Genomic DNA, 23724 nt, shown 5'->3' on the forward strand with positions numbered 1-23724 from the left:
CTTTCCGCTACGCTTCCACTGCCTCTCTCTCTCCCTCTCTCTCACGGAGACTCTGTCTCTCATTTTCTCTACAAACATGCCCTGATTCTCGTCGCTCATATCTCAAACATAGGCTCCAAAGGCACAGCGTAGGGAATGGAGGGACCCTCCTTTGTCTCCAAAGCGAGGACCGCCTTCCATTCTGCGGCTGCGAAAGCGGAGCGAGTCCTCTCTGACTTAAAACCCGATCGAGGTACACTAGCTTGATTTTTTTTTTTTCAAAAAAAATTCGTTTTCATTTTGTTTCAATCTCCTTCACAAGTTTCATTTCCGTTTACTATTTTTGAATTGCTTTGACCTGGTATATGTTGCTCAAATACATTGCTCTTAATTGGAGAAGATTCTGATAAACAATCCCTGAAGGATTTGACAAAGCAATCGGAGGGTGAATCTCCAAACAACGAGCCCGAATCGAAGGTATACATTTTTTTTTTTTTGCTGGTTTCTAATCTGAGTGAACATTTTGAGAAGATTGGAAGATTGGATTTGTTTGTTTGTTTGTTTTTTTTTTTTTTGAGATTGATTTGACCGAGCCTCGTTTCGCTTTTAATTGGAAAGAGAAAGCAGAATTGGTCTTGTTTGCATCAACACAGCAGAATTGGTCTTGTTTACATCAACACAGCGGAATTGGTCTTGTTTACATCTTAGGTTGATTTTGAATTCGAGAAGTAAAAACAAATGAGACACTGGACTCGACTCCACTAAGCTAAATTGTTGCGTCAGAGTTAGTTGAGTGGATATACATTCATATACGTCCACATGTGTATATAATTTTGGCATCAAAGCGCGAGAGAACATTTTGCAATCAATTGGAGCATGAAAAAATATTTTCAATCTTACATAGGATGATTGAATGTTCTTAATTTTTATGGTCATTCACAATTTGCTACTATTGATATGATTATTATTTTAGAAAAAAATTGCACGTTTTCACAGCAATTAATAACATGCTGCATTATATGTATAGTTATTATTGTTATTGTTCCAGTTCTTATTGTTATTATTAAAATTAGTTTAAAGATTCTTAATGGGATATAATACAGGTTTACAATGAACCAAAGCATTTGAGGTGGAGAGCTGCACAGATAGGGACGAAGCAGGATTGGCAGGATAGATTCAGAAACATTAAATTCGGGAGGAAGGACATTGAAGATACTGAAAAAGTCGAGAATTCAGCCATGTCTGTTCCGTTTTATGATGAAAATCTGTACCTGCTGAACATGAAAAATGATCTGGAGGCTAAGGTGGCTTTTTATATGCTTAATTCTTCGTATCTTGTATGTCTACTGTTATTGTGCATGATGTTTGACCAGCTTCTTTGAGGCCTTTTTTCTTCTTTTGCTTTCCAAATGAGTGCGCCTTCATGAATGATAAAAATGAAATTAGTAACATTTGCTGTGGGCTTCCATGCATGGTACTTTGGTAGAAGTAGAAATGCATGATCATAGTCTTTGTTATACTTAACAGCTTGAAAGGTCATGATTGGCAAATTGATAATAATGGTCATTAGCATTTTCTTGTCTTTCTGCTCTTGAGAATGGGATATTTTTCCATACTAATAAGTGGAATTTGATTTATTTTATTTTTTCTTTTAGAGTGCAGAAACAATACCTGCGATAGAAGGTTTTCTTACTGCCAGCACAGGGAACATTCCCCCATCATCTGTGATGAAGCAATTGGCTGTAGCTGTTGAGTAAGTTTTTGTTGTTCACAAGTGGCAATTTTTTGCCTTCATTTTGTTTGTTGATAAATTTGCATAATCTTCAGAGTCATTGCTTTCCCTTTTTGGGAAGGAAGAAAATTATGTTCAAATTTTTTTTTTTTTTTTTTTTTTTTCACATTTTGAATTTATTTTTTCCATTTTGATTGGAGCATATCATATTTGACCTCATCTTACCTTTTTTCCCCCCACAATGCACGCTTTGCTGTAATCTTCAAGTGTGACCATAATATTCTAGAAGTAACACTAGTATAATCTCCAAAAGTTTACTATTATCTGTCCTTTACACACTTAAGAATGTTCAACATATGACAATGAGATGTCATGTCTTTGTTCCTGATGTTCTTGTCTTGCTCATCTACTACTTTTGCACCTCTTGTTCAGGGCTGGAAAGAAGTTTAAGTCATTGAAAGACTGTCTGGCATCATCTGGGGGTTCTTCACCTGTCAGGGAGAGGGCTGGCCTCAGTCTCTCTGCAGTGAAGTCATTAGTGCTTCGCGAAAAGGACAAGATTACACTTGCATTTGGTGATAATGAGAAAGTTGTGTCTTTGATTAATTCACTGTTTGATACAGGTATATGCACACTTTTATTTCACCTGGTCACTTATCTTCCTGTTGGATGGACATTATCTTTCATTTTTTAAGCATCATCCTGTGATGATCTTTCACTCCTGTTTCAAAAAAAAAAAAATGATCTTTCACTCCCGTTGTAATATCTGCAAGATATTCGCAGAGGGAGATTTTCTCAGGAGGAAGATAAGCATTGGTTCAGAGGCAACCACCATAACATCTTTGCCAAGAGATATTCATGGTGCTCCTCCTGAAAGCCTTGTTGTTAAGCTGGCTGAAGTCATTGGAAGCTTTAGAACCCTGCGGAAAATGGTCCTGTTTTGGTGCAGGGTTGCTGCAAAAGTAAGTGGGCTGTACAGAACTTGAGTTCTCTGGAAGTTCTGATATAAATTCTAATAAAAAAGAAATATTTTGTATCTTTACAATTGGTTGGTGCTTGATTTATATTGTAAAATTCCAATCTTTTCTTGAAGGCATATGAAGTATGTGAGATCTGTTATAGCGCAATGGAATTTATCATCTTAAATTGATGACCTATTATCTTTTGAAAAAGACAAATGCACATAATTTAGTTCATATATTTACCAATTTAATGAATACGTTCAGTGCATGTTGGTACAGTTTTCTGCTGTTATGTAATCTTCTTATTCTGTTTTCATCTAGAATTGTAGTTGTTGAGATACTATCACTTTGAGACAGTGGAATACGCTGCATGAATGCTGCTTTATCATTAATTTTCAGCTGACAACATATAATTTGATTCTTTTCCGTATGTAGCTGAGAACACTTTGGTCTGAAGGGCAATATGTGCCTGGGATCCCTCTGGATGAGATTCCGGATCTGAATTCCTGTCTATTGTATCAGCAGTTGCAAGTTATCAATTGCTGTGTTTCCCGGAAAAGGCGTTGTGCTATTGCTACTGAATCATTAGATTATGCCGTGAGTGAGGCCAGTTCAAATGCTGCAGAATCAGCTGGTTCTAAAGACATTATTCCTGCAAGTCCTATTTTGTATGCTAGAATAAGCACTGGGGAGCTTGTTCTTCGACTAGGTGCTGACTGTCCATTCAGTAACCTAACAATGTTGGAAACTGGTGAACCCGTGTACTCCCCAGTGACCCAGGTCTGGATAATAATTCATGCTAAACAATAAATCCTGTAATTTACTCCTGTAGGCTGTAATTGAGATCTTTATGCACATACATTTAGGAAGGACCTTTGCTTACAGAAGATCTTATCAAAGAAACTGAGGAATTTGTGCTTCGAACAGGGAGGTTAGTATATTGAGGAAATCTGATCTAATCCAAGCAGTTAAATTATATTTCTAACCAGTTGCTTTTTTAAAAATCGTTTAAACGGTCCTTATATGTAGCCCTAGGCTATATAGTCTTTGTGAATATTATTTGTGAATTGTAAGGATCGTCTGGGTGCTTCTCATATGCATGACGTGCATTTATTCCATGTCACCCCCTTATGTCCTGAGCCAAGGTCTTGGGGCTATATATTTTGTGTTCAGCGGGCTTTGAATAACATGATTCAATCTTGATTTCACTAAGCTATGCAAACATGTTTTTCTTTATAATTTCTGGCAGTATTTAATTATTGTTTTCAACTTCAACCTGTCACAGGTCTAAGATGGCCAATGTTTTTTATCACAAAAAAAAGGCTTAAGTGTTTTTTATCACAAAAAAAAGGCTTAAGTATTTTTTTTTTTGGTGTCTAGGCTTGATAGATTTCTCCTTGTGGCACAAACCTTTTTTTTTAAAAAAAAAAAAACAGAAAAAACATCTCTTTAATTGCATAAAAAGAAGTGGGCTACATAAATGTAGCTGAAGAGAAGTCAATTCATGCATAAAATTATCCACGAAACTAATTTCTAGATGCTGTAAATTTGTTAAATTGCAGTCATATATGGACCCTTTATTTTGCTGATGTTTGCTCCTAATGACTTTTTATATGAAGAATGCTGGTTTATGATTTTATCATGTTTAAAGTACATATTCTTATGAATCTAGGCATTGTTTGACAAATTACCTTATCTTTTTGGTCAGTGTTGGTGCTGGGTGTTCTCAACTCCTCTCTGACATGCAGGCTTTCAAGGTTAAGTTTTGTGATGAAGAAAGTTTGTCTTATGCATCCACTAGATGTTTATATGCAGTTAGAATGGTGTCTAATTTTTAATTTAACTGGATTTTGTTAATTATCATGTGTCAGGCTGCAAATCCTGGTTGTATTTTGGAAGATTTCGTGAGATGGCACTCCCCTCCTGATTGGATGGAAACTGAGGGTAAAGAGGATTTTGATACCATTGACTTATCATCAACAAGAGGTCAACTAAGTAGTCGAATGCAAAAAGGTGGAAACCATTCTTCTTCGTCCACTTCTATATTAACTCTTCATAGCCTTTTTTTACATTTATCGAAAGAGGATACTGCATACATACATTGCAGTGCAGATTTGCTTTGCTTCTTGAGAAAATGATGTATTGTATTGTTCCTTCTCATCATTTAGTTTATATTAACAGCACTTGCTATATATGGGGCGAGTTCCTAAAAAATTATGTTGAAACTAATTTTGGGCGTCATTGCAACACATGAAATATATGAAATGCATAATGACGTCAGGTGTATAGTGTGTTCGTGTACTTTGCGGCCATCAGCTTGTGGACCCTAGACCCTAGACCCTAGACCCTGTGTTCTAGGAACCCTATGTGTTCTAGCACTATGTTTGTAAATTATCCAAAGTTAAGGCGTCTCACTGCCAATGTCATTGCAAAAATAGGTTGAGTTGGTTAGGAAAGACAAGATGGTATACAATTTAATTGAAGGTTTCCCGTAGATAGTGATGACAAAATAGTGAGGATATCAAGTTTCTTCTTTGAAGATATCCATATATTGTTGGCTGTAAGGGAAAAAAACAACAGATATAAAGTCTCTGTAAAATTGGCATTTTATTTTTTTGTGCTTACAAGCATGGAACTTTGTGTTACATTCTACTGTAACATTGTTCCTGAGGTGCTGTCACTATCTGTTTTGATTCCTGGAATTATTGTTGAGATTCAAATAAAAAAAGTAAGGAAAGACCACTTTTAAAAGTAGCAGGTCATTACTATAATCCTAAACAAGGAAGATTAGTGGCATAAAGAGCCAATGATCGTAAGCTATGTCCTCCATCACGATGTCAAATGAAACTCTCAAAAGATTCCTTGGATGATACCTGACAACTTAGGGTCTTCATAATCAAGTCCTCTGTAATATACCCATGTTTTAATGTTCTATTTATAAGCACTTGGGTTGTATAAGCAGGGAATCTGGTTACAAACTGTGGGTCTAGTTTTTATAAATTTGTAATCAGTCTTTAGTAGGTTCTAATCTCATGACTGTGACGTAAATGATGTTATGATTCTAAAGTGGTACTTACTTTTTCATTTCCTAAACTTTGTGAGCCAATGATTGATTTAGAAATGTTGGCTTTCTAATTTCATAAGATTACATGTATAGGGAAAAAAGAGTGAAGCCAAATTGTGTAGCGTGTACTCTGTAGAATATACTTAGCAAAAACAAAACCAAGTCTGTTGCCATTCTTTAGTAGTAAGTCTGTACCTTATAATGCATGCATAAAGGCATTGACAAGTTATACATGCTCATGCTTAATTGGAATTTTGTTATTACTATAGGTAATTTGTGGCACGAGCTGTGGGAGACAGCCAAAGCAGTACCAGCTGTCAAACAAACACCCCTCTTTGATGAGGATTTGGCAGTGTAAGTTGGAAGAACATCGCTAATATTATTATTTTAAATTTACTTTTATACATATAGCTGTTTGACTAGAAAACATTGTACAATGATTCTGTAGGGAAGGCATACTGAACATTTTGGAGGATATGCCAACCTCTGAGCTTTTTGAGCAGCTGTTTGTTTCTTTAGTAAGTTCTTTATTTGATGACGTATAATTTTTTTTTTTCAATTTTACTATGTTTCATTTTGTGTCAATATAATCAGTTTTGGTTATATATATATATATAATCATTTTCTGCAAACCAATATTTTTCATACTAGACCTTTATCAGTTTCAATTTCAGGTATCCATGTATATAGTTTTCATATCATCATTTATCCCAAGAAATTAGTAATGTTTACTCATCAATATTTAGAAAGAGATAGAATTGTTGTACCTTTGTTTGATAGAATTGTTGTACCTTTGTTAATTTGAAAATAGATATTTTTTCTGGTAGAAGTTCATGCTATTGATTCTTTTCCCCATACGTTATGATTACTGGTAGGAACTTAATTTATGCACTTTTGGCAAATTCGATAATCAAATGTCACTCTTACACTGCTAATAATATCTTTTGTTCTAAAATATTCAGCTTGGTTTAGGATTTGTAATTGCTGAGGCTACGCTGTCCACTAACAACAGTTTGTCAAAGCTGTTCTATGAGTGCAAAGACTACGTTGTTGTCACTTGTCAAAGCAGCACCAGGAGTGAGAAACTTGATGATCTTTGCCAGGTAGGTTTTTTTTTTGAAGACTGCAAGAGACTGATATTTATGAAATTATGCAATTGGACCAGAACCTTTTAAGAGCCATTAGAAGTCTCAGTTCGACAGCATAGTGATTAAATATGGGGGTCTTGGATGTGCTGTGGAAGTGCAAATTAATTGTGTTTACTTCCGTAGTATTTGAGGTGACAACCCACTCTTTAAACGGGAGTCCAGAAATGCAAAAATGGATTTTACGCAATTTTCAGTAATTGTTACTCCTGTTACACGTTAGATGAAAACTTATAAATGATGCGTAATTGTAATAAAATGATATAAACATAATATTTTTAGTGACGTGCTCAAGGTCAAGTAATTGAGGTGAGCATAGGGTAATGCCAAACACACATAGTCCACGACTCCACGTAAGAGTATTTTCAAAATATGTTTAATAGAAAATAGAACTTAGGGAAAAAGTCATGGAATTAGATATAATATTTATGATATAAAAAAAAGGCTCATTGCAAATGCTATGTTAAATACGAAGTATTTATCTTATTTCCTCTCCACAATTTCCATATAGATATACACATACACCCAATTTTTTTTTCCACCTTTTTGTTTTCCACATTCTTCAAAACAATAGACACTTCTTCTGTTATTGACTTGGCCAAATTTAGTTTGAACTGTTATTTTTTAAGTCACAGAGTATGAATATACTTTTATTCCATTTTAATGGATTAGCCATTGCCAAAATGTGTGCTGCGTTTGCCTTTGAGATTTGTTATGTGCCTATTTTTATTTGTTAAATTTTATCGGGATAATATTCTGTGCGAAGTTATTGACTTGAGTGAAGGCCATGGTAAATCTTCATTCGCCTCTGTAATTAGACATCTAGCCAGGCAAACCCTCGCTCTGATGGCAGCTACATCACATTCATACTGTCTAGGTTACTTTATTTTTACCTTTCTTAGAGAGAAATGATAAGGAAGTTGATCTGCTGAAATCTATTCTAGGTATATGAAACAGTGGAGACAATGTTACTCAATCCAGACGAGGTCATAACAATGATGAAGCAGCCGGAAGAAACAACTGCCACTGTGGGTGACCTAAAACGCCGATTTAAGAGGCTTGGATTCAACTTTGGTGGCAAGGATAAACACTCAAGAAAACCAGCTTCAAACGACCAGAAGGACGCAGAAGAGAATCCAAATCGCCAACCGTTCTCAAGTTTCTTTGACAGCAAGTCATCTTTATTTTCTAAGAAGCCTCCGAAGCGAGAAACTACTCCCCCCGCTGAAAAACCTCATTATCCAGAAGAAAATGATTGGACAGTTGTTTAGACATACTTTTTTTTTTTTTTTTGTTTCCTTTGTTTTTCCCCCTAGTCAGGGTGAAGCAACATGCTTGGTATTGCAGGTAATTGTAAATTATTTTGAAAAACCTGCTATTTTAGATGCCATTAGTAATACATCAAAGAATTCATTGTTTGGTGACCATAGGAATGAGAGAATGGAATTGCTTTTCGGAGTCCTTGAACCGTTTTCAAGTTGTTTCCTTGAGTTTATGAAATTGGATTATGGTTGGCAATTTTTGACTCATCTCGTAAACTCGACACGAAACTAATATGAAATTAATGGGTTAATGTTGAAGGGTCTAACATATTTAATTAAATTAGTCGGGTTATGATTAATTTATATAGTCTTATATTCATGTTTAGATGCGACCTGAACTTGATACACGACATTTAGGGTTTTCAATTTTTTACATGACTTATAAAATCAATGCGAATTCAACATGAAATTAGTATATTAGGGCTGAAAAGTTTGACCCGTTTTATTAAATAGGTTGGGTAAGAGCATCTCCAGTAGTAATAGCTAAAAAAACTTTTAAAAAAGTACAACTCTCTACTTTAGTTAGTGTTTTTTTCTATACATTTTCCAACATATTCTGTATTCTCTTCCTTACTTGCAATTCAAAAATCCAATTCACGAAAGCAACAAAAACTGGAAACCAAATGGGGAAGAGCCAAAGAGGGATATGAGTGAGAAGAATGAGAAACCAATAAACAAATAAATACTGACTTTCTATAAGAAAAAATGTTGAAATAGTACATCATTTGTCTGCTCAACATAATCTGAATCTGAGATGCGAACACAAATTGCTATTCCTTAGATTAGATGACATACATGACAGGTTTTTAAAATCATCACTGTCTAGAGATATTGGTCGAAATTGTGAGAAGAAAATGGTAAATCATGAGCAAAAGTTTTGTTACTAAAATCAGTCATAATGACCATATCACATGGGAGAATGATGGGCTTCTTTAGCCACATGCTCTCATGGTTTGGTGCTCTTGAAGCCCTGTTTTTTTTGCTTCCGAGCTTGCTTGACTGCTTATTTTGCGCCAGTTTTCTCATCCTAAAACCAGAATTATTACATCTTAAATGGAATCATCATCATCATCATCATCATCATTTTGCTTCTGGTCTTCACTTGCCTCGTCAGACTGCAAACTTTTGAAGATGAAATTCGGGACGAGGAAATTTGCTATGAAGTACAGAAGGAAAAGTACTGCACTGATAAATGACAAAAAAGAAAAGAAAAGAAAGAGTGAACAATTGCCTTTGAAATGCAGTTTCTACTGACTGCTGGTTTATGTTGCCGGATCAAGTATCCGGCCAGTTTATGAGTTTAGAGAATCGGGAGGAAAAAGATCCAACCTGGTCGGGAGGAGGACGGATAGGTCGCCGCCGGACTTGGCTGCGGATGAAGCGCTGAGATCAAGGAGACTGGGGAGGGCCTTGGGCGTCGGAGCCAGTGGTGATAGGTTGTTTGGTCTGTGAAAAAGCTCAGTAGGTTCATTGCTAGAGAGCCAGAGCAGTTGAGTTGTCCTTAGAGGCTGTTTGTGTTTGAGATGCAAGTGCAGGGGAGTTAATGGAGTGTGGAATTGGATGCACCCCATTGTAAGACTCAATTCAAGTGGCAAAGTAGTAGAGAAGATTGTCTCTTTTCTACAACTTCCCACTTCAAATGTACGTTCTCCACCCAATTGAGTTGGATAATGTTCTTGTGGGATATTCTTGGTTTGAACGGGATTGATATCTTCACGTTGGGTTTTTTTTTTTTTTTTTTTTTGGGTCTGGCCTTGGGACCCAATCAATTCTAGGCAAAGTTGCCTTCTGTTAAGGACCTCGAAAAGGCCCAATTGGCCCAATTTGGAATCAAACCTGTAATCTGAAAATAAGCAAGGAGGGAAAAATAAAAATATTGAGGTCAGATCCCATGACTAAACAAAAGAAAAGATAATGTCAAAAAAAAAAAAAAAAAAAAAAAAGAAAAGAAAAGAAAAGATGAAAGATAATTGTGTTTTTTATTTTTATATATATATATATTTCAATTTTCACCTTAATCGCCTATCAAAATGTTACCCTGAGTTATTTTAGATCTTGAAAATTATCTATGATTGAATTTGTACTAAATTTCACAAATTATTCTCTTTTGATGTACACAATGAAAGAATCAATTAAAAACTCATCTTTAATTTTGTTGTGAAGCCTGTTTTTGACAATAATCATGATTGAAAATGCTTGTTTTGTAGTTGCGGTTGAAAATGGAGTTTTTGGACTAATAACAGTGAGTAAATTGTACTAAATATTTAGTTCATGAACCCGCGTATGATTTTGTATGTTAGAATATAAATTAAATGATTAAATCAATCTCTTCCTATAAGCTTAAGCTTTTAGGATAAGTGATGATTTAACATGATATCAGAACAAAGATCTTGAGTTCACACACTATCTCTGTTATTCACATCTCATTTCAATTAAATATTCCACTTCATCTCTTCCTATTCGCTTAAACTTTTAGATTAAATGATAATTTAACATTGTTGGCTATAAATAGACAAAATAAATAAAGATATAAGCCTCGTTTGGTTTACGGAATGAGTATTCCAATGGAAAATAGAATAGTTATTACTGTGAATAGAAGATAGTGTAATTGAATAGCTATTCATACTCATTAGTTTGATAACAACACATATAGAGATGTGTTATTTGTACATACTTTTTTGTACACATATTGCATACACACTTACACCAAATGTGAGTGTGTGTACAAAAAAGTGTGTACAAATATAATTTGCTAATTTTAATTTGAATCAAATCAAAATTACTAAAAAGAACCTCACATTATTTCTTTTTTAAAAAAAAAATAAAAAATAAAAAATAAAAACACTCAAATTATATAAAAATTAAAAATAAAAATTGAAAATTGGTAGGTGGCCAGGCCACCTCAAAATGCTCTGGGGGTGGTCGCACCCTCCTGGCTCCTTCCATGGCTGGCCAACCACCAACTACATATGAAACATATGTTAGTTTTTTTAGAGGAATAAATGTTCATTTTCTTAAGGAAATAACTATTTTAAAAAATAAATTCTTACCAAACAATGAAATAGACATTCCATTTTAAATATCTATCTTACGAAGCAAATGAGCTACGTCATAGACTTGCAGTACAATGTACCACGTATAAAATAAGACAAGGCTGAATTTTCTTTGTCAATTTTGATGGAGGAGTGATTAAAGCACAACAGTTGTGTAGCTGTTGTGCATAACTCTAGAGATATGTGATGGGTCCCACATGAGACCCACCCCATATCTCTAAAACCTTGCACAACAACTGTTGTGTAAGAGCCGTTTTCCATTTTGATGATGGGCTAAGTATATTGACTTTCGGTTGGCAGTGATATTAGTCAGAATTCACCGCTCCGTATGTTTAATGGTCAAGGCCGATAGAGTCAAATGATCGATATTTCACATTTGTACTAAGTTTCACCACTGTCGTAGGTTTTCCTTATAATTGAGTTTTTTAATCCAATAAATGTGATAAGCATTTTCAACGCATGCAGATGATCAGATGCATGGAAATACATACTAACGCGTAGTGCGTAGAAATGTACAAGTCTATTTAATCAAATAATTATTATTAATGACATCAATAATATATTATTGATTCCTATTCACACTGCTTGGACTTTTCAAAATTAACGTGTTGTACGTGTTTTGCTGAATCCGATTTGTCCAGAACACCTTTCGTGTTAGCGATTTTTTTTTTAATTTTTTTTTTGGCATAATTATATTTTCACAAATTTAGTCGGCTATAACGTACTGATATTTTATGTCAACGTGTGGTAATGCGTCAGCCGTCTAATTAAACCTATAACAAGGCAAGTATATATGGTTAATTGTAACATATATTTTCCAACCTCGTACCAAAGCAAGCGTATCCTGATCTGTCTTATATGCTTCTCCGGCAACCTAAACTCAAGCACCTCATTGCAGATAATGGCACATACGTGAAACACGTACATACAATTGAAATGGTCTAAATATTTATAAGGGATAATTGCACCGTTGGTTCCTGTGATTCACTATAATTATTTTTCACTCCATATGGTTTAAAAAGTTTATGGGAGGTCATCGCGGTAAACAATAATTTTACAAATTACTCCATGGACTAATTTTCTATCCAATAGGTTAATAGATTCCGTTAGTCAGTAACGTCACATTCAATAGGAAGCTGACACGTGTTCATTACAATAAATAAATATAAAATATAAAAACTAATAAAAATAAAATATAAATATTTGTTTTTTTTTTTTTTTTAAAAAAAATAAATAAATAAAACAAAGGGGTGGCTGCCCACTGACTGCAACCACGTGGCCGCGCGCCACCCCCGATCACCTTTGGGAACGGTGTGTGGCCACCCCTAGGTGGCCGGGGTGGCCGCGCGCCACCCTTAGGTGCTGGCCGAGCCACCCCTAAAATCCTTTTCGGCCACCCCCAACCACTGGGGTTGGCTGCCGGTGGGCAGCCACCCCTTTGTATTTTTGTATTTTTTTTTTTAAAAAAAAACAAATATTTTTATTTTATTTATTTATATTTATATTTTTTATTGTAATGGATACATATCGACTTCCTATTGAGTGTGACGTGACTGACTAACGAAATCTATTAACTTTTGGATAGAAAATGTATTCTGGGATTGATTTGTAATTATTGTTTATCACGAAGATCTTTCATGAATTTTTTGAACTATAGAGAGTAAAAAATAATTATGGCCAACCTTAAGGACTAACGGTGTAATTATCCCTGTACATAATTAAGGAGTACTATTAATTATAAGTACACGGGGTACTTAATAGATTAGAGTTTCGAAAGAAAATAAATGAACTAAATAGGTTCTAATAGTCTATAGAGGAGAATAAATAGCGGCAGAGAGCAAGATTTTTCTCTTGCAAGGCTGAATTAATCAACTGAGAAGCTTTTCCTTCAAATTGAGCTGGATGAATTTTATTTAATTAAGTTTATAAAATTGGCACATGTTATTAAATATTTTTAAAAATTCACATGTGATAATCATATGCTCTATTAAAAATGTATATATGAATCACATGCTCTAAGTTGAATATATAGACTGGATTGGAGAAATTTTCTCGGTCCAACCTAATTTAAAAGAAAACTTTATATTTATAAAATAATATATATATATATATATATATATTTTTAATAAATTGTTTTATCTCATACAACTTATATATCTAATTCCTCCTGTAAGTTGACAAAACTCACAAAGTATGTACACAAGTTTAACAAAACAAATACAAATTTCCTTAGATGTCATAATTCTTTCTTTGACAAACAACCGAATAAGTAATTGGTTCTATAATTTGTACACAAGTACCAAATACTGCATTAAGCTTGAGGAATTATGCTTTGTGTTTTTCGACGTAAAATGTTTTTTGTCGTAAAATATTTTTTAACGATTTCCTGAAAATATTTTTCGGCGTTTGGCTCGTACGAAAAAATCACCAATGGTGAAAAACCACCAGTGACGAGATTCTGTCACTAGCCGACAGGATTCCGATGATGGAGGTAGGAATTAGGCGGCAATGGACAAATTCCAGCCAGTTTCGCCAAAATCCGACACAAATGGCAAGATTCCAACCAAACTGGCCAGAGTCCTGCGCAAATTGCCAGATTCCGGTCTGTGTTTACTGGAATCTAGGTTGTCGGATTCCGGCGGTGGTGGTTGGATTCCGGTAATTGGATACCAAAATTCGGGGATCTTCGACTGTAGATTCAGGCTACTACAAACTCTAATGCCTGGCGGTGGCGGATTTCCACAAACGTGCATGTAAGAATGAAGAGTTTAAAACCGTAGTCATTTTTCAAAAATTAAAGAAGTTTTTACCATCAAATTGAAAATAATTTCTGTTAATTCATAGCTCAATTTCGGATACCAAACATTTCCTTTAGTGATACAAAATTTTAGTGACAAATGCATGGTTATAAAGCTTTTGAAACAATATGTTTGAATGGACAGAAGATCATGGTGACTCATAATTAAATACGTGATTCGTGAGAGCTCTAATCAAGCTTGCCCAAGCCCAAGTTTCTCCCGGTGGATCGCTGGCCAGAACCTAATCGAGTCACATTAATGGGCCCAAAAAAAAGTCTATACGTATATATGTCGGTGTTTTATACAAAGAGAGCACTTTGTTGACATGGAAATACTACGTCACATATTACTTGCATTTCGTTAGGAGAAAAAAAAAAGTTACACCTTTTATGGGTAAAAAATAGTAGGAAGAGATGGTTAAAGCTAGGTTGACAATCCCTGTTCAAGAGTTATCATAATAATATGATCAGTAATGCTATTTAATTAGTAGATTGATACTTAATTGTCATACAATTTAAATAATTAATTTTTACTGCCACATCATTCTAGTTATGTAACAATTTATTAAATAATATTTTATTAAGTAATGTTACATATTATATCACGTCTCACCCTCATCCCATTGAGTTGATGGTATCAACCCTTGTTTAAAATAATAATAATAATACAAAAAAAAAGTAAAAACCGATAGACACTATCATATAAATCCAATAAATGAAGATAAAATTATAGTGTAGTAAGTAAGGGTGCGCTTGGGATTGCGATTTCGTAAACAATAAGTGCGATTTTAAACCAAATCGTAAAACATAAATCGTTTGGAAACTGCGTTTTTAAAAATTGCGATTTGAAAACGCAGAAAATCTGCTTTTTCAAATCGCAGATAAGATGATGCTTTTTGAAAACGCAGAATTTTAAAGGTAAATTCGCGATTTTAAAGGCTAAACTGCGATTTTGCAAAACGCTTAACTGCGTTTTTAAATATATATATATTTTTTTTCAAATAGCACATTTTAAAATCGTTATTTTAAATCGCATTTTTTGAAATCACAAACCCAAATGAACCCTAAATTAGTCATCTACCAATACATGTCCACTAAGCCTTACCATTATTACATACATTCTTTGTAGTACAAAATTTAGACCAATTACATCATATACGTACGTTTTTTATACATCTCTTTTTAAAATTAATTATTTGATCCATAAGACCTACATGTAAATCTTACAAATTTAATAACTAATTTAAAAAATAAATGTAAAAATATAATTCCTCTTACATAAATATTACAATCAATATAATGCTGTAATTTTACTTCACTTGTCCTAATTTCCCGGCTCTTTCCCTTTCCGGAAGACCAACTACGCGAAAGACAGTCGTTTACTTCGGAGATTTTGGTGATTGCCCTATCAAAATGCCACATTGCCAATCTTCAATGCTCCTGTGATGATCTAGCCCTCTTATGGTAATAAGTCGTATTTTTTTTTATAAAAATGTTAGACTTTCAATTATTTTATAACTTTTGACAATTGACAGACATTAGAGTTATTTTTTTTTATTGATTGACGTGTCATCAACCACATTGTTAACACACAAAAAATTAAAAAAAAAAAGAAAAGAAAAATAATTTGGTTTGGAAAAACATTTCGAAGATTTATTTATTTATTTTGATGTAATATAAAAGTAAATAATTTTAAATATTATGTGTAGCAAAAAATGGTCTTTTTACATTTTTGTACATTTTTTTTTTATTTTTAAAAATCAACTATTAAAAAGACATGAGATGTAAAAAAATGATATTTTTTTAATCAGAAATTTGAATGTTGATGATAATATTTTTTTTGACTTTAAATCTGAATAATTAAATTAAATATAATTTTTTATTTTTATTATTATATATATAATTATGGAAAGTTCAATTTGCCATTTATAACTTGCTTGAACATCTTGGCGGCTGACTCCCTCTCTCTCTCTCTCTCTCTCTCTCTCTGTGTTTGTGTGTGTGGAAACCCTATCTTTTGATCCACAGTGTTCGAAGAAATCTCTGTATTCTTCAATCAGGTCAAGCTTCTGTAATGCACACAATCTCTCTGGCATTCGTTTTATACTGCACTGCTATGCGTTTCATTCTCTTATTTCTCTGTTTGGTTACTCAGAAATTGAGGAAACGTTAAATTAAAAAAAATCCTTTTTTATTTTATTTTATTTTATTTTTTAAAGGTTTGGGTTTGTTATGTTCTACTAAATGGCATAAAAAGTCATACCTCAGCTAAACCGGACGGTTGTTCATAGGCACAGTCATGGTTGAAAAGGCTTTTGTTTTCTCATGCTGAATGTTTTCAGATTCAAACCTTTTGGTTTGTTTTCTTTTCCTATATTTTCTCGGCAACCAAACAGCACATACAATACACCACCTATACATATATATCTCGATATGTATGTATTCATTTGTGTTGAGATTGTGCTTGTGTTATTATTTAATGTAGTTAAACTTGTTTATATATATATATATGCACTTAGTTGTATTGAGATTGTATTTGTGTTATTCATTAATGTAGTTAAAATTGTTTACTGTGAAAACAGAGATCAACACAGTAATGTTGGGTGTTGTAAGGCGAAGAGTTGGTTCCCGCAGCTCTGCTTCGGTAACAACTCTAAATCTTTCTCTCATTTGTTAATTAAAAACTTGCTGGCGTGGCTTGTATTTTTACAGTGAGGAATTGAAGATTGGTTCCTTATATTTGATTCATTTCTGAAACCCAATGCGCTTTTGTTTTAGTTTTTGGGGCAGTCATTGCAGGCGAGTCGGCCTGTGGGGTCTACTTCTAGAGTTTCCTCCCTTGCAGACAAAAAGGTACTTTTCTTTTACATCCGCTATTTCTCTTAATTTGTCTCTCAGTTCTAACGGTTTGCGGTGTCTGTGGCTGTGGTTCAATTCATAGACATAGAATTTTTTTTTTTCGATAAGTATGTGGGTTATGCTTATGTGGTAAAATTGAAATTTATGGTGAAATATGCTTGAAATGGGTTATTTTGGTGTGAACGATGTTTGATTTCAGAATGATTTAATATATCATATCTTGTTAATCATGGTTGATTTATTATATTTTTGTCCTATTCTATTTTTACTTTCTTTTGGCAAATTAGTATCCAAAATTTTTCAATTCATTGTTTGGAGAGATTCTTAGAAGTTGTATTTTCATTCGTTTGAGCAGATTTTACTTCAAACGAGAGGAGTTGGACATGTACGGGATTTTTGTCACTGCATTTTACCTGGTAATTTTAAGTGCCCTTTACGATTATTTGTCTTAGCCACGTGGCATTAGCTTATATATATATTTAGTTGTCTTCATTTTCCTTGGCATTGGTGCCTTTCATAATTTCTTGTTATTGCAGGTGGCTCGGTTAGTTTAAGGCCAATGAGGTTAGTGACTCCATTCCGTCATTTCACTAATTCATTTAATGGAATACAATTTTAAGTTGTGCTCTGAGGATTAGTAAAGTGAGTGGCAATGTGGTGGACTTGGGGCAGTCACAATATAAAAACAAGTTTGCTTCCAGTAAGATTTAGTTGAATGTCACTTTTCCATGCCTAACCTAGGTTTAAGTTTAGTGCAATTATGCCATGTGAGTGTATACAAATATACAAATTTATACATGCACACATAATATGGAATAACGAATTGTGTCAAAAGTAATAAATGATGCATTATGCTCTGGAAGTGTTGTATTCGTTAGTCTTTGGTAGTAATAAATGATGCATTAAAGAAGTGTTGTTTATTTATTTTTTTGGTTGAACTGTTATTCTTTGGTGTTCTTCTGCATTTAAGCATTTTCTTTCGACTTTCCTGGTGTACAGGGAAGTTGCCGGTATTCAGCAAGAAGCAACAATGCAAATGCAGAGCAGGCCGTTTTCTTCAGACAATGGTGTGATATTGACATATCTCTCCTAGCGGTTTTCTTCCTTGGTTCATATTTATAGTTGTCATTACATCTTTTATTATGGAGGATTTCATGGCATATTGTCACATAGTTTGGTTCCTTTTGGAATAAGTTTATCCCTGTGGCAGCATTATTAGTTAGACAGCTTCTTTATTTGGAGAGCTAGCATTATAACACCTGTAAATATTGTTAAATTAAATCACTTCTCAGTGAGAAATTGGTAAGTTAAAGTACTGTGCTAGGTGATGTCTTGTCCTCTCAATTTTTTCCTTCTATCTGATGTGTATAAGTTAGATACCGGCTTTGCACATAGGCCATGTTCAGTCTCTGTTAAGAAACTTGTATGCATCAGGTATTGTTGGGAAGTCTAAATCGAAAGAGGAAGACATACTGCCGGTGTATTGAGGGGCGCCTTACGCTTTTAATAAGACCAACTTATTACTTATCAAAAAAAAAACATAAAAGCATAGCAGTACTAGAACAAAAATTGTGATGAAACGACTATTGTAAAGCGGCTTGGTCATGGCCCACCTAAACATGGATGGCAATGTAATTGGCCACGAGTCTGCAGAAAGGTAGTGCCAAAACTCAAAACATGTGGCACATGCCTTGTACGGCATCTAGAATTCCAGTATTTGCTGTGTGCCCCTTAAAAAGGGTTAGACTTGGACAAATAAACTTGCTATGCAAGCTTTTGTAGGTGTCATATCTGATAACTTCTGGTTATTTTATGTGATTAAGGTGATTTGGTTGATGCTGTTGTCCCTTTCATGGGTGAATCCATTACTGATGGCACTCTGGCAAATTTTTTGAAGAGTATGTATTCCAAATATTTGCTTCTCAATTCTGTCATCTGTGTATTAAGTCTTTATGATTTTTAGTGATTATTTTATGTTCTACTGCTATTTTGAGGGCAGATCCTGGTGACAGGGTAGAAGTTGATGAGCCAATTGCTCAAATCGAAACAGATAAGGTGCTTCTATGATGCAATATTTAACTGTATTTGAATCTTCTTATCAAAAAAAAAAAAAAAGAACTGTGTTTGAATCTTTCTACAGTTACCATGGGGTTTTTTCCCCTGCTGAGCAGAAGAAGGATATGATGTTAATGCTTGCATTGTTAATTTTCCATCAGGTGACAATTGATGTTGCTAGTCCTGAAGCAGGTGTGATCCAAAAGGTTAGATATTAGTTAACTTGGATTTTTCATGTTAGCTATTTTTACAAGTTCTTGGCTCTTATTTCTTGCTCTCTCAGAAGCAGATAGGATTTGGGATGTTAGTGTTGGCTGCTGCATTTAATTTTTAATGTTGGCAGTTTGTAGCCAAGGAAGGAGATACTGTGGAACCAGGTACCAAAATTGCTGTGATTTCAAAGTCCGCTGAAGGCGTAGCTCATGTTGCTCCATCTGAGAAGGCATCAGAGAAAGCAGCTTCCCTGCCATCTCCTCCTGCTGAGAAGATTGTGGAGAAGCAAAAGCCTAAAGTGGAAACTGCTCCTATTACTGAGAAGCCTAAAGCACCTTCTCCACAACCTCCCAAACGCTCAGCTACAGAACCTCAGCTTCCCCCTAAAGAAAGGGAAAGACGAGTAAGTCTTGTTTGAATATACCACAATATTGTTCTTGTAGTGTTTTCTAATTGTGTTTAATACTTAGTATTTTAATAAATTAATTCTTGTGGTCTTCCTGAAATTGTGTAGAACTCACATAATTGCAGGTTCCTATGACAAGACTTCGGAAACGGGTTGCTACACGATTGAAAGATTCTCAAAACACATTTGCATTGTTAACAACATTCAATGAGGTTGATATGTAAGTACAATCCAATTATAATGTGTACTGAAAGAATATGTCAGTGTCCCCTGATTTTAGGATTTGCTGGGAGTAGGGCTATTCAGTGAGTTTGTCCCACTATGCTCAATCTGGAATTGAACTGATTTTGATTGGATCTTTTCCAATCTATTTGCTTGTATACAAACAAGGGACAAAGTAGGCTTAATTCAGTGAAGCCTTAATTCCAACATTTTGGAATTCGGTTTCTTATGTTGATCTCTTTTTTCAAAACTATCGTACATTATTGTTGTTTGTTGCACATTGATTAATCTGTTGATTGGTTTTCCATCTTGTAGTCACATACATGTTTGTGCATGCACACAAACAATTCCCATTTGCACGGAATTGTTTTTATTCTTAACAAATATGATTAGGTTGGCTTGAATGTTGCAGCAATCCTTTGAATCGAGCATCAATGGGTATCATCCCCCTAGAAGAATGTTCTCTTCAAATCTTTCACTCACCCATGCACACATACTGACAGGCACATGCACATTTATTTATGTACACGTCTTGTTCCTCCACTTCCTGTGCCTTTGTTGAAATTCTTATCATAACATAGTTCATCTACAAGATAAAGTGACAGATTTTTTGATAATTTTTTTTTGATAAGATTTTTTGATAATTTTTATCAAACCTGATTACGTTTTTATATTTAAATTTTGCATTCAGTATCATATCCTTTCTCTGTAAAATAATACTATTGCAACATCTCACTCTCTTCACTTTGTGTGGTTGTTCTTAAGAGTGTAGCCATCAACTTGGAAGTTAAAATATTATGTGGTATTTTGAGTATGTTTGGACACCTGGCTTGATTCAATATGATTAAAATTGAACCGAGCAAGCCCATTTAGACATTGAGCTGATGTGGATTGACACTTGGCTAGTTGATTCTTGGTTTGAGAGGTCCAAAACTGGTTTAAAAAAATTAGTTCTATGTACCACACTGCCAATTGGAATTAACTTTATTTGAGGTATTTATATAAGTTAACTATGTCTACAAATATCTGTACGCAAAAAAAAAAATTCGACAATATAGTACTTTGTTATGTATAACAGTTTAGATATGTTGTCTGTAGATTATTCAAGTTACTAACCAAACTTGAATGGATTTTTGGTTGGTTTTCACTTTTACAGATCTATTTGGTCAGAGAATTTAGTTCTCATTCATATGTATTCAACCAAATTACTTATGACCAAACTAATAAAAGAAAATGAATAGAACTAAATAATAGAAAGGAAAAAAAAAATTAGTACATAGGTTTTCACGCGATTTCAATTTAGTCCCTAAGTTTTCAATTTTGACAATTAGGTCCTTAGGTTTTAATAGGTCTCTCCGTTAACTTACCATTCAATAAATCAACATTGTGCCATGTTAGACCACTAAGTTGATGACAGGTGGCTTGCATTTGACACGTCATGTGTCAACTGTGCATTACACGTGGCAAATACACAATATATTACAAATTTATTTTAAATTAAAAAAGCAAAATAAATCATAAAATTAAAAAAAAAAGAAAAAGGTCTCCTTAGCTCTATAAACTCAAACTCCCCCTGCCCCTCCACGAGCAGTCCCATGAGGTCCACCATGCCGACTACAACCCCGTCTGCCGTGTCTTCGTCCTCCACCTCTGGTACAACTCTGTCAAGCTTTGACCCCTCAACCACCTGTCCTTTGTCTGCTCCTTCAACAAGCATGCCTACTGTGTACTTTGCTTTCTGGAACCTCCCTCCACGCCAATGTCTTCTCCCTTGCCTTCGGTGATTGCACTCTTCGCAGCTGGGGTGTGTGCAAGCCTGCCTCATTTATCATCGTCTTTTCCCACGGCATCGAGATCCTCCCCTTATAGTTTCAATTATTTTTAAAAAAAACCTTGTTTTATTTATTTTTTTTGTTTAATTTTGTTTTAATTTTTTAATTTAGGGTAAATTTGTAATTTAGGGTAGATTTGCCACGTGGAATATACAATTGATGCATGACATATAATATGTGAGTCACATGTCTTCAATTGAGCGGTTTGATGTGGCACACCGTTAATTAATTCGACAGTAGGTTGCCAAAGAGACATATTTGAGACTGAAGTAAAACCTAAAGAGTTGAATTGTCGAAATTGAAAACCTAGGGCTAAATTTGATTTTCCATAATAAATATATGAACAGATTACATTTATTGTCGCAAACTTTGTCCGCTTCTGCTCTACTCGTTCAGCTAACTGATTGCTGTTTATTGTAGGACAAATTTGATGAAGCTCCGTTCTGATTACAAGGATGCTTTTGTCGAAAAGCATGGAGTCAAGTTGGGACTTATGTCGGGATTTGTGAAAGTATGCAATCTGGAATACATGTTTAATTGCTATTGTGGAACTTAGATTAACCTGTGAATAGCATGTGCTTGTATGTGTGCGCGTAAATATCATTTACTTACCAAAAAATACAATGTTTTGTTTTTCTTTCATCCATATTTCAGGCTGCTGTCAGTGGACTCCAAAATCAGCCTATTATAAATGCGGTCATTGATGGGGATGATATCATCTATCGAGATTATATAGATATTAGTATAGCCGTTGGTACACCAAAGGTTTGTCATCATTCCCATGTTTATCTAGGCCATTTAATATATAATGTAGTGACATTGATCATATGTTTTTCTTTTGTCCTTTATAAGTTCACTTCCTTATAAGAAAAAGAAGAAGAAGAGATGATTAGTGCCTTTTCGGGATCTTTTTCTATATAGTTGTACTTTGTAAGAATAGGTGAAGTTGGAAGCAATGTTATAGAACTCCTGTATGCATGTTGGGTGTGGATTGTCTAGTTGTCGTATCTGTTGGACCTACTATTTTAGGACACAGGGCTGATACCTCAGAAATTGGAAAAATAAACTTTTCTTGCAACATGTTCTCTGGCATGGATACTTATTATTTTGAAAATACGACATATATATATATATATATAGGTTGAAAGTACTGCCGGGAGTTTCTTGCTAAGTAGGAATACACATCATAAATCTTTTATATATATTAATTGCTATTAAGTTTCTTAAATATATTTCCACTCCAGGGCCTTGTTGTGCCAGTTATCCGCAATGCTGAAAAAATGAATTTTGCTGAGATTGAGAAAGAGATCAACACGCTAGCAAAGAAGGCAAATGATGGATCTATATCCATTGATGAGATGGCTGGAGGTTCATTTACAATATCTAATGGTGGTGTTTATGGAAGCCTTTTGAGTACCCCCATCATTAATCCGCCTCAGGTTTCTGTGCACAATTACTTGAAATTTGGTTACTCATTATATTAATGCGGGTTCATTAATTTAATGAGCGCATGTTTTGTCTTCATATATTTCCTTTCCTTCTTGACATCTACTTTTTAATGTGCTCAGAAAGAGAATTTGACGCTAATGAACCTTTCCTTGCAGTCAGCGATATTGGGTATGCACTCGATAGTGACCCGTCCCATGGTTGTTGGAGGCAACATAGTCCCAAGGCCAATGATGTACATAGCTCTAACCTATGATCATAGGTTGATTGATGGAAGAGAGGCAGTTTTTTTCTTGCGACGCATCAAAGATGTTGTAGAGGACCCTCGTAGGCTTCTCCTTGACATATGAGGACTATACTGCAGCTGGTATGTGATTGTGGTTTTTCTGGTATACCTGGAATTGGATATACTTTTGAGTGTATTGAACCAAAAATAAATGTCTTGCAATTCTAGTTTTATAGGGTTTCATTAGTTAGTTTAACCCTTTAGCGGGTTCTAAATATGCGGCTTGATATGATTGATTTTGAAATGAGAGAAGCATTTTCTATTCTATTTCATGTTGGACAGGGATACTAAGTTCTGGTCAAAAGTTTGTATTTTAAGGAATTATATTTTAAAGAATCATCCTTCAAATAA

General features: G+C 34.4%; 3 protein-coding genes across 6 annotated transcripts; 2 read left to right on the forward strand and 1 right to left on the reverse strand.

Annotated features, from left to right (window-relative positions):
• On the forward strand, positions 1-8343 carry LOC133875757 (uncharacterized). Of its 2 annotated transcripts, none has more exons than XM_062313986.1 (14): positions 1-232; positions 380-456; positions 1083-1283; positions 1635-1732; positions 2144-2334; positions 2495-2673; positions 3109-3453; positions 3540-3604; positions 4382-4430; positions 4545-4686; positions 6007-6091; positions 6186-6255; positions 6700-6840; positions 7827-8343. In XM_062313986.1, exons 1-14 carry the CDS (start codon positions 136-138, stop codon positions 8151-8153), a joined length of 2067 nt encoding a protein of 688 aa, XP_062169970.1. In that variant the 5' UTR covers positions 1-135; the 3' UTR covers positions 8154-8343. The 2 variants fall into 2 exon arrangements, with proteins under 2 accessions (XP_062169970.1, XP_062169971.1); XM_062313987.1 differs by having other exon boundaries at positions 86-232; positions 403-456.
• A 530-nt stretch (positions 8344-8873) lies between these two features.
• Positions 8874-9867, reverse strand: LOC133876363 (uncharacterized). The gene is made up of 2 exons (XM_062314632.1): positions 9534-9867; positions 8874-9389 (listed from the first exon to the last, which is right to left on the reverse strand). Exons 1-2 carry the CDS (start codon positions 9773-9775, stop codon positions 9254-9256), a joined length of 378 nt encoding a protein of 125 aa, XP_062170616.1. The 5' UTR covers positions 9776-9867; the 3' UTR covers positions 8874-9253.
• A 6127-nt stretch (positions 9868-15994) lies between these two features.
• LOC133875940 (dihydrolipoyllysine-residue succinyltransferase component of 2-oxoglutarate dehydrogenase complex 2, mitochondrial) lies at positions 15995-23724 on the forward strand. 3 transcript variants are annotated; one of them, XM_062314219.1, is made up of 15 exons: positions 15995-16114; positions 16637-16698; positions 16833-16907; positions 17269-17329; positions 17450-17477; positions 17913-17980; positions 18737-18811; positions 18913-18968; positions 19130-19174; positions 19312-19584; positions 19713-19807; positions 22062-22152; positions 22296-22406; positions 22886-23080; positions 23246-23724. In XM_062314219.1, exons 2-15 carry the CDS (start codon positions 16651-16653, stop codon positions 23435-23437), a joined length of 1413 nt encoding a protein of 470 aa, XP_062170203.1. In that variant the 5' UTR covers positions 15995-16114; positions 16637-16650; the 3' UTR covers positions 23438-23724. The 3 variants fall into 3 exon arrangements, with proteins under 3 accessions (XP_062170203.1, XP_062170205.1, XP_062170204.1); XM_062314221.1 differs by having other exon boundaries at positions 16020-16125; XM_062314220.1 differs by lacking the exon at positions 15995-16114 and adding an exon at positions 16344-16489.

This window comes from Alnus glutinosa, chromosome 8 (genome assembly GCF_958979055.1).
Source record: "Alnus glutinosa chromosome 8, dhAlnGlut1.1, whole genome shotgun sequence".
Taxonomy (NCBI): Eukaryota; Viridiplantae; Streptophyta; class Magnoliopsida; order Fagales; family Betulaceae; genus Alnus; species Alnus glutinosa.

What these genes read in the sequence shown, in the direction of transcription:
- LOC133875757 (XM_062313986.1), top strand. Translation starts at nt 136, where the DNA reads ATGGAGGGACCCTCCTTTGTCTCCAAAGCGAGGACCGCCTTCCATTCT. An exon ending in TTTGTGCTTCGAACAGGGAG is followed by an intron (nt 3,605 to 4,381) that starts GTTAGTATATTG and finishes CTTTTTGGTCAG; the next exon opens with TGTTGGTGCTGGGTGTTCTC. An exon ending in CTGACATGCAGGCTTTCAAG is followed by an intron (nt 4,431 to 4,544) that starts GTTAAGTTTTGT and finishes ATCATGTGTCAG; the next exon opens with GCTGCAAATCCTGGTTGTAT.
- LOC133876363 (XM_062314632.1), bottom strand. Translation starts at nt 9,775, where the DNA reads ATGGGGTGCATCCAATTCCACACTCCATTAACTCCCCTGCACTTGCAT. An exon ending in TCCGTCCTCCTCCCGACCAG is followed by an intron (nt 9,390 to 9,533) that starts GTTGGATCTTTT and finishes GTCATTTATCAG; the next exon opens with TGCAGTACTTTTCCTTCTGT.
- LOC133875940 (XM_062314219.1), top strand. Translation starts at nt 16,651, where the DNA reads ATGTTGGGTGTTGTAAGGCGAAGAGTTGGTTCCCGCAGCTCTGCTTCG. An exon ending in GCCGTTTTCTTCAGACAATG is followed by an intron (nt 17,981 to 18,736) that starts GTGTGATATTGA and finishes TATGTGATTAAG; the next exon opens with GTGATTTGGTTGATGCTGTT. An exon ending in CCATCATTAATCCGCCTCAG is followed by an intron (nt 23,081 to 23,245) that starts GTTTCTGTGCAC and finishes CTTTCCTTGCAG; the next exon opens with TCAGCGATATTGGGTATGCA.